Source organism: Drosophila gunungcola (genome assembly GCF_025200985.1).
Source record: "Drosophila gunungcola strain Sukarami chromosome 2L unlocalized genomic scaffold, Dgunungcola_SK_2 000007F, whole genome shotgun sequence".
Classification (NCBI taxonomy): Eukaryota; Metazoa; Arthropoda; class Insecta; order Diptera; family Drosophilidae; genus Drosophila; species Drosophila gunungcola.
Genome location: NW_026453162.1, coordinates 2636939 through 2647657, shown reverse-complemented (window position 1 = coordinate 2647657; position 10719 = coordinate 2636939). Strand labels below are relative to the sequence as shown.

The 10719-nt window shown below is 37.2% G+C and overlaps 1 protein-coding gene across 1 annotated transcript; it reads left to right on the top strand.

Annotated features, from left to right (window-relative positions):
• The first annotated feature begins 358 nt into the window (after window positions 1–358).
• Window positions 359–1250, top strand: LOC128253094 (uncharacterized). The gene is made up of 3 exons (XM_052981244.1): window positions 359–462; window positions 520–983; window positions 1038–1250. Exons 1-3 carry the CDS (start codon window positions 369–371, stop codon window positions 1248–1250), a joined length of 771 nt encoding a protein of 256 aa, XP_052837204.1. The 5' UTR covers window positions 359–368.
• Window positions 1251–10719: the final 9469 nt, after the last annotated feature.

Below are 10719 nucleotides of genomic sequence, written 5' to 3'. Positions count from 1 at the left end.
CTGATAATAAATACGACTATAAACCGAAGACGTAAGCTCCCAAAGCGACTAGAAATACACATCTCTGCGATTAATCTCTAAAAGACTATTTGATTATAAATGGGTCATGAATTCGACCGAGGGTGAAAGGGCCGGCAGTCAAAGTCTCAGTCAAATTTTTTACGAGTGTGATAAACGGACGACAGCAGAGCTTTGGGCCTAAAATTGATTTACGAGCCGATACGGATAAATTGCAAGAATCCCCAGTTACCTAGATCAACTGTGAATATAGCACCTGACCCATGGCTAAGCCTTAGCAGATGTATAAAAGCCAGTAGACGTACAGTGGTTGAACACAGTCATCTACAGAAGCTTATGATTGACATACCATGAGAACCCTTAGCGTCTTGATTTCTCTGGCAACTCTGTTTGCCTTGTGTGCTGCCCAGCAAACCTTTAGCGCCAATCACGGAAAGGAGAATGGTAAGCCAACTTGCTTTTAGACAAAAGGATTCTAGTCCGGCCTCCTGTTGCTTACAGCCTTCTCGAAGATCGTTCCCCGTTTGCTGTGGAACATCAAGCGCGGAGAGCACCAGGAGAGCCATCGAAACACCCAGCAGCCCATCATAATAGTGCAGCAGCCCAGCCCGAGCTCGGACCACGACTTGGATAGACACCACCACCACCACCCGCACAACCCGCACTACCCCTACTACCCGTACTACCAGCCACCCCCTCCGCCCAGCCGTCCACCCCCGCAGTTTCCCGGAATGGAATACCTGAACAGTGCCGGTGGCGGACCCACCTACTTGATCATCAACCCCAACAACATGCAGGGCATCTACCTGCCGGCCAGCAGTTCCAACAGCTCCAACTCCACCAGTTCGCGCCGCAGCGCCTTCGTGCCCTCCATCGCCGATTTGCTGCAGGGCCTCAGTCTGGACGACCTTGCCGATGGCAGCCTGTTCGAGGACGACTCCGAAGTGGTGAACGCGGCAGAGGACGTAATCGGGGCTCCCAGCTCTGAGGATTCCACCCAGGCTGTCCAGGCTGCCCAGGCTTCCCAGGCTGTCCAGGCTGCCCAGGCTGACGACGATCGCGAGGTGGATGAGATCAGCGAGGACGTGGTCGAGGCCGTCGAGCGCCAGACCAACCGTGGTCTGAGTCCCAAGCACCTGGTCTCGATCATAATGCAGGACAAGCGGCGTCGCCGCATCCAGGAGGTTCTGGCCGGCATCTATCTGAGGAACTACAGCCTGAACAGAAAGTAATCAAACGAACACAAGCAGATACAAATTGAAATAGTGCGAGGCTAAATAAACAGTGGGCGACCTGCCCAAACACCCCATAAAGTTTGCACATCTCTGCAGCTCCATATTTCGTCTTCATTATGGGGCGCACTTTATCATAGGTCCCAGGAGAAATCTAAGCTAAGTTGCCGTTCCCCAGTAGCTCCTCTGGAACTCCCGTCCCGTCTCAGCAGTTTCGGCTACCTGTTTGCCTCAGTTGCTACCATTCCGCATTGTTACGACTTTCCGAGTTTGCCGTAGCACTAAAATAATCTGCAACTGCAGTTGAAATATTTATTTGCAATTCCCCAACCTAACGTAAGCTTGGATCTGCTAAAAATGAGGGGGAAGCTGCCTGCTCGAACGACAGATGGCACAGGTGATGGGCGGACTTGGGGTAACTGGGGGGTTGAGGCTGGGCGGCAGACAGTAAAAGTTGGGCGTGATGAGCAGCTGCAGTTATTGTTGGGCCGAGAAACTTTTCATTGGGAAAAGTCGGGGCTAGACAACTTGAAATAATTTGCGGGGAATTGCACTAAAATTATTTTAGTCTCGGGGAAGAGTTTAAGTTGGAATATACACTAGTCGGCACTAAAGAAAATAACAACAAGAATCACACATATTTTTTTATAGATACGTAAAAGATATATATTAATTGGTAGTTTCTTGTGTTGGCATAAGTATTTTGACAAAAAATTTATAACTAAGACAAATTTGTTTAAGCCCACCAAAAGAAAAAAAGTTAATATTAATAGCCTGATTCCATAGGCGCATTAGTCGTTTTTTAAATGTGCCTGATTTGATTGGCGGGTTTAGCTTTAAACTAACGCTTCTTGGAAATGTGATTGGCACGAACAGCTTATCTGGGTTTGTTTACTTTTCAATTGTCGCAAGTCAAAACGAAATGAATTAAAAATCATGAATATGAGCAAGTTTACGGATATCTTCAGTGCTCGGCAGGTCAACCATAATGCTATCGGGGCATTTGCCAACTTGGGCGAATAGAAAGGGAAGCTGATGGCGTGTTTTTTGACGGGTATTGCACCACAGTTTCTAAAAAAAGGGGAAGGATCCCCGTATATGTGGGAGTATTTTCCTGTCAGAGATGCAGCAGTAATGCATTGTGGACCTGCGAGCAGGATTTGCTGCGCTTGCCATTGTTTTCGGTAATTTTTAATCAAAATAGATTTTATATTCGAAAGAAATCAAATACTGCGCCATCCTTGCATAAAACCCAGCTGCTATAGAGGTGGCACTTACGAAAAATCGTTTAAAATCAGTGTTTTCTGGTATATTTTCTAAAAATGTTCGGGGCGATTGATTTTAAATCGCATTTACTTATCGCATTTATTTTAAAAGCATCATTTAGCCGTATGGGTTTCCCTGTTTAAATAAATTGCGCGTTAGGCTAAATGCGTTTTAATGCGCCAATGGAATCGGCCTACAAACATGACCTTAAACGAAGTTTAAGGCAAACAATTCCGTTTCAGGTAATGTCTTCCTTAATTCCTTTAGCCTTGATTTAATGTTTAACTTTCAATTTTAATTTAATCATTTTTTGTCCTTTTTTCTTTTTAAATGTTTTTCACTTTTTACAATAATTTTAGCTAACAGTCATTGCGTTAAAAATGTTTTCTTGTGTATGTTTTATGTTTAAGTCTTTATAATGTTTGTATGTAAAACAAAATTATTAATGTTAAAGCTATTGTCCGCAAAGTGGCTGGTGCCATAACTAAAGGGCTTGACCTAGCCTGTGGGATAAAGCGAAACAAATTAAATTAAGTTAAATTAAATTTAAAAAAAAAATTCAAGCAAGAAACTATGTTGACCCTCAGCCATTTCTACGACTCTTTAAATTTAAATCACAAGCATTTCAGTTGCGAATGCAGGAGCTATGCATAAACCTGAGCACAGGAATTCCTTTGCCCCAACCTCCTCAGGTGGCCTTTTTCATTGTTGCCCTGACCGATGCCGTGAAATAAGATAGAAGATAGAAGGCGGCCAAGGCATACAAAAAAGATGCCAGCTGTTGTAGCTGCTGGAGCTGCTCCAGCCACCCCGCCCTCTTGCAAATTCCGACGGAGTCTGGCAACATGGCTCCCACATTTTGCTGCTGGCATTTTTTCCGGCTGCCTGTGTCTGGAAGTTGGCCGTTTGTTGCATGTCCTGTGGCAGGCGAACTGGTTTGAAATTTGACGTGTGTAGTTTGCTGACCAGAAGCGATGGGAGAACTGCGAGTTGCAACCCGAGTAGGGCCGGCATGGGGCCCTTCACTTACTCCAGAAAATTTATATCCAAGCTGCCGTTGCCTCCGGAGCAGCTCGAAACATGTTCGTTTCAATGTTTCCCTAGGTACTGGTAGTGTACTAGTTTCTGCTTTCTGAAGAAAGCATTTTGCTCACCATCAGATCCGATCTATGCAAAAATCGTTGTCTCTATAAATTGGGTTGAAAACTTTAAGGCAGTCGGTGTATTTTATTATAGCCTTTTCTTGTTCATAAACAAGATTATGAAATCATATTACGCAACACATGTACATTGTTCTTAATAAAACACATCGGCTCATTTAAGGGTAAGAATACTTGGAAGAAAAACTGCCAGACATAACTGCCAAAGTGAGTACCAAATATCTTATTGTCAAAACACTCCTCTGGTGCTGCAACTCTGCTGTCACTAGTGATTTTGCTTCTGCCGGGTTCAACTAACAAATTGATGAATGTTTTGGGCCTTGGATTGAGTCAGGTAAGGGTAACTTTAGCAAGATGAGTGTTGGTCCAGGAAAATAACAGCGAGGTAGTACCTACTACCTTCAGTTTTGAGCTCATAAATACAGGGGCAAGCTGATCAAAAAGGTCTGCAGCTGTTTAATTGGTAAAATTCGATAAGAGTGTTGAGGCACTAGAAAACTAAAGAAAAACTTTCTCAGTACCTTTTATTTTCAATTTTAGTGACATCATTGACTCATCTCTTTTATTAAACGTTGAATTTCACAGATCAGATCAGCTCATTTTGTGAATAATTTTTTAAAACTTTAAAGAACTATTTTACATCTCTATGTAACTAAGCGATGAGCACAGGTCAGGATTCCGGCAGAGGCTGTTCTTGATCATAGTAACCGGTTGCGCAATAATTACATCGGTAATTCAAAGGTTATATAATCTTGCAAGCATTTAAAATAATAATATGTATAATAATTACAAATAATTTTTTTAAGTTATTCGATTGATTAAAATAATACACTCAAAAAAAATTTTAAACATAGAAAATCGCCTTTGATTTTAGAAAATCGACTTTGGTTTTGATTTTTGGGTTATATTCCTATATTATTAATTTTTAATGTAGAAAAATTTTTATATATTTTAGAAAAATTGAGTTCCTTAAAAAAATCTTGAGCTTAGTGAGGAGGAGGGGTGGTGCCTGGTATATATGTTAACGGAAGTATAGTATATGTGTCGCCTCGACCATTATCTTAAACTTCTCTGTAACTAGAATGAAAGTAAAGTAAATACGATAAACTATAATAAAAACAAACTTACTTCTTTTTCGGAGATGACTCAAGCGGGATTCGAGAAACGCGGACCCCTTGGGTGCGTAGACGCATTAGACGGTTGAGCCACACTGGTATCACATTCGACCATGCATAAGGCCCGTATACGTATTCAAAAAAACAAGTATTCAATAGAATTGCTTTTCTTAACTAGTCTTTTATAGTCTTATAACCGGATTCCATTGGCGCATTAAAACGCATTAGACTGCTCATTTATTTACACAGAGAATCCCATAGGGCTTAATATAAAATAAATGCGATAAAAAATTATTCGCCCCGAACAATTTTAGAAAAAATACCGTAAAATACTGACTTTTAACGATATTTCGTTAATGCCACCACTAAAACAGCAGGTTTTTTATGCAAGGATGGCGCAATTTTTGATTTCTTTTGAATATAAAATCCAAAAATGACTGAAAACAAATGCAAGCGCAGGTTAGCAATGCATTACTGCTGCATCTCTGGACAGAAAAAATTCCCACATACTCGGGAATCCTTGGTTTTTATTTTAGAAACTGTGGTGGTCTCCTTTGCAAACCCGTCAAACAAACACCATCAGGTCCGCTTCCTTGTCGTCCAAGTTGTCAAATGCCTCGGTCGCATTATGGATGTCCTGTTGAGCATCGAAGATTTATGACAATTCAAAAGAAAAAAGATCAGCTGTTCGTGCCACTCAAGTGTCGGAGTAGCATTAACTAAATGCTAATGCGCCAATAGAATCAGGCAAATTTCGAAAGTCCACTAATGCGGAAATGGAATCAGTCTATTAGTTACAAATTAAAATAAAAACAGATCGTTACCGAAATAAAAACAAAAACATTAACAAAAAAAAATTAGTATGCCTGTCGAGGTATTGAACCCGGGACCAAAATAGCTATGCATTGTTTGGAGTTCCGAGGCAAAACTTTTTAAAAATTTATTTTCTAATTTTAATAGGGACGGTTTTTAGAAAAGTTTCAATTCTTTAGAAAATTAAATTTTAATATATGAAAAAATGTATCTTATTTCAAGGGCGTTTTTTTTAATTTTAATAAAGGCTAGTGTATTTTTATTCTGAAAGCTAGAAAATTTTAACTGACAATTTAGAAAATCAGAGAACTGCAGTAATAAAAAACTCCTTAAACTTACATTTGAGACAGAAAAATACAAATTCCTATATTTAAGAAAATATTTTCAAAAAATTATGTTTTAAGAAAAAAAAATAAAATTCAGAAATGATTTTCCACATTTTATAAATTTTTCCTGAAATGTAGAAAAAAAGAATATTTTTCTATATTTCAGAAATTTTATTAGTGTAGGAAAAAGACTTTGAAAATAGGAGAATATTTTGCGTGGAAACGGTAGGAAAGACTGGCAGACTGACAGACGGACATGGCTATTTCAACTATATCGTCTAGATATGCTGATCAAGAATATAAACATTTCATGGGGTCGGAAATATCTTCTTCCCTGCGTGGTAAACTTATCATTGATGACTGTCGCAAGAAATACCGTAATATAATAAGATTATAAAGTCAACAAATGCGAATCTGTTCTTTCCCAAAAGCGCACCCAAAACGGTGCTAGTCGCAGCTGGCTGAAGTCCTCCAGCGCAGCACATATCGCTGCTGAATGGCCGAAAAAGAAGACCGAAAGGGCCATCAAAGAGAACGGGATAAGCGGAGGAGGTGCGTCGGTCTCGTTTTGCAATTTTACAAATGGATTTGTTGTAATTTCTTTTGCCACATCACCTGATGCTCACACAGTGTAAACAGAAGAGCCCAAAAAAGCGGCTGGAATAGAAGGTAAAACAACGAAAGGAGTATCAGACCAGGAGCCAGTAGCCACGAACGGTTCAGAACAACTTTTAAACTTTACACATTTTCACATATGAAAATATTTTTTGCAAGTTTTTATCACTAGCCGTACTACACCCCCTGCCATTTCCCCTACGGAGGGGCACAAAACATTTATGGGACTTGTGTTTGCCAGACATGTTTGCATTTTGTATATACGATATGTTTGAAAATTCCTTTTCTGCCATTTCGTGTACAAAGCCAGGAAAAAGGATATGGCTATGCCAGAACGGGCTGCATGAACCTTTCCATTTTCTTTTTTGTCGAGCTAAGCTGGTGTTTAGGTGTGTGCCTCCATCAGTGTTGCCAAATCTACTGGCTTCAAAAAAAGGAAAGATGGGAGCGAAAAAAAGGATATAAGAAAAAAATTTTAAGAAAATTAAAGAAAACAGGACATAAAATCTTAAGCCAAAACAATTATAGTTTTATTTATTTTTATATTTATTATTAAAGGAAGGGCAACATGCTCATATTATTTAATAGCCACACAGAGAAAATAATCAATTACATATATTCCACTTGATTCGTACCCAAAAAATCCAAGATCAAAAATTCTCAGTTTGAGTAAACATTTTCAAGAACGAAAAAACTCAAATATAGTACATAAGTGATTTTTTCAAGGCCCAAAATGTCCAAAATCAATCGGCCAAAAACATTTTCTTTTAATTTTATTGTTTGTTTTACATACATAGTAGAATTTTAATAACGAGCTTCGATATTTTTTGTCCACTTGTAGAGCTATATTAGATCGTTTATAGGTTACTATTTAATTGTTATATTATTTAGTTTTCGTGTTAAATGAAATCATTTTACTTACGAAATACTTTTATGAGAAAGCACATGCCTCGACTGAGAATTGAGCCCGGGGACCTTGCCCACTCGTCCACGCACATTCTAGCTTGCCAGTGAGCAAAAGACGCACAACTATTTTTTTTAAAAGGCGAACTTTAATACTTTGGGAGTTGGCTTCCTGGTACGGACATCTCAGACCGCTAGACTATGGATTTTGAATACATTTTGTCTCCTTATTATAATTTTTTTTTCTCATATAGAGATCAACATAACTCTTAAAATGAGTACAAATATCCTCAATGTGAGTTCTGGGATAAAATCTGTATTTAAAATGAGTATATCGTCAAGTTGAGAATTATAATTATCAATTTCTGAACGTCAGAATTTTCTCAATAACATACGATTGGTGAAGTTTAAAGGCTAATAAATAATAATAATAATAATTTAAAAAAAAAAAAAGGAAAAGACAGATCTGTCTGAAAAAATGCTGAAATGGCATCACTGGCCTCCATTTATGCTTGTGCGCGTGTGGCTCTCTGAGATTGGAAAGTTTCCATATGTTAAGGAAGAGAGAAGCTGTTTGCTCACATAGGCGGGATGTAAATGTGCAACGATTAACATTTCGAAAGGTCCTGCAAATTGCCCTAAACTTACTGGTAGAAGTAATGCGAAAATATTAAAGTTTAGTAGCCACTACTGTCTCAAACTGTTTACTTCAAAATTCAGACACATTTACTTTACTTACCTAATACATAATTTAAAAAAAAAAACATTTTTTAACTTGTTAAAAAATATTTATTACAGAGCTCCACGATGTTTTTTTTATTGTTTATAATCGTTATTTGTATTTCATTTATTTAGTTCTGTTTGTAATAAAACTGCTTAAAAAGACAGAAAGAAAATCTGAAAGCTTACTGCTAAGATTAGAAGATATTTTGCCCCTTTCTTAAAATTAACTTTGAAATTAATATAATTAATTAAGATAACTGAATAAATCAAGAAATGTTATTTTCATTGTTTTTTTTTTTTTACAACCATTATAGTTTCTTAATTATTTATTTAAAAAACAACCATTTTTGATAAGCATTAAAGCCTTTTAATTATTTATCTAAAAAAAACAGCTTGTATCAATAATCCGATTAATTTTTTGATCTCTTAATCGGATCATCAATTATTATTACTAAAATCTTAAAAATTGATCATGTATATTGCACTGAATCTGAGGGTATTCTTACTCAAAAAAATTCAAGATCAAAAATTCTCAGTTTAAGTTCAATTTACTCAGTTTGAGTTAAACTTATAATTCATAATAAATTGTTATATTATTATTTTACGTGTTACATGAAATCATTTGCCTCGACTGAGAAACGAACCCGAGACCTTACACCCAGAAAGAAGTACTACGAATAATTTTAGTACGGGCGTACTTGAAAATCGGCCGAATATTACTTATAATTTTTAGGATGAACGTTTACAGAATAAGTACGGATCCTACATGATAATAATAGTTTGAAATGTATTTTAATACACAACGATATTTTTCGTTCCAACCCTGCTTATAGTGTTTGTAAATAATAACAGAGTTATTAAAAATTGTAAACTCTATTAAAAGCTATTGATTTAAAAAAAAAACGAAAACTTTTAGTTTAAAACAAGAATATTTCGTTCTTACAATGATTGGACTAGAGGGTAAGTGTCTTGGAACATTAACCATTGGGTAAGCTATTAAGATCCCGCGCTCAAATCCCAGACAAAGTAATCAATTTATTATTTTTTTTGGTTTTTATGTTATTTTTTGCAAACGTTCTGCTTTAATTTAAATTTTTATCTAGTTGACCTCAAAAGTATAGCTAATAAAAGCTGTTTGATTGCAAATTGTTTTTAATTCTTATACGGGCTTAGCACATAATAAATTGTCATGCCAGTGTGGCGCAACCGGCTAATGCGTCATAGAATCCAAGGGCCACGGTTCCAATCCCGGTTGGGCCTACTTGCAGTGAACAATATAAGTTTTTTTGTTTCCTGTACTTATAAGTTTATCATGTTCCCTGTCATTCTAATTTCATATGGAAACAAAGAAAAAATAAAAATAGAGAAAGAGACAAAAAATATTTTTATAAAACCTAAACTAAGAAACTTTTTCACTTGCATAAAGAATTTTTCGTAGTCAAACCAATATCTTTCGCACGTTCTTCAAGCACTTTTGAGTACTTGGACTGATGACGTTCATTCTCAAATGTAGAACTTCGGGATTGAATATTTCGTACTTGAATATTGCCTTTCGTACTTGAATCAAAAAAATTCGAATTTACCCTACTTTTGACACAGAAATACTGGTGGCGGATCTGCACGCTCTTAGCTTCTAGAGTTAACTATGCAGTTCGACAGATGGCGCCACCTAAACTTCGATTGCTGAGTAACGGGTATCTAATAGTCGAAAACCCGACTACAGCCTTTCTTGCTTTTTTTTATTCTTGGACGTTTATGCACTATTGTCAGTACCTACAAGTGGCCCTTACGGCACCAACACGCTAGAGCTCCTGGCGGCGTAAAACAAGATCGAGAGAATTAAAAAAAAATACGAAACAAAATGCTAAATACTGATTTCGTGCGAAGTAAGATAAGATTAATGCTTTCAAAATTGGTATTTAGACGGTGGTAGAAATGATTCGGTAGAGATTATTATAGTCATTTCATAGAACTCCAAAAGGTTCAGTTTGAACGACAATGGTTCAAAATAGGAGGAATATAGTTCCTAGAAATTCTATTCGGCACTGAAAGGCGACCCATTAAATTGGAACTCTTCACTTCCCCGTGAAAAAGCTTAGGAATAAAAATAATAGTACAGTCTAAGCTTCTTATTTGCATATAGTACATTTGGTAGTTACTTTCATGGGCTGCGTATAAAATAGATTTAGCGGCGAGTTGTTGACTTTGCTAGCTTGTTGGCTTCGTAAATGATCAATGTATATGGTAAATTGATAAACTTAATTTTGGCTTTGAAGCGCATAGTTTTTAAGTATTATTTTTTTAATTTTTGAAGCTTTTACAAACAGCGGCCGAGCTGGGCCAGAGCGGCAGCAGAGGACTCAACAGCCTTATACCTCCTAAAAAAATATCTCGATTTTGAAAAATTTTGTGTCTATCAATAGATAAGACCAAAACATACACATTGAGTTCAGCTTAAGTCTAACATGTCTGAGAGTGACGTGCTACACTTGTTTAGTGTTTTGCGATTTGCGATAAACTAACGCTGCGTAACACCAGTATCTGCATT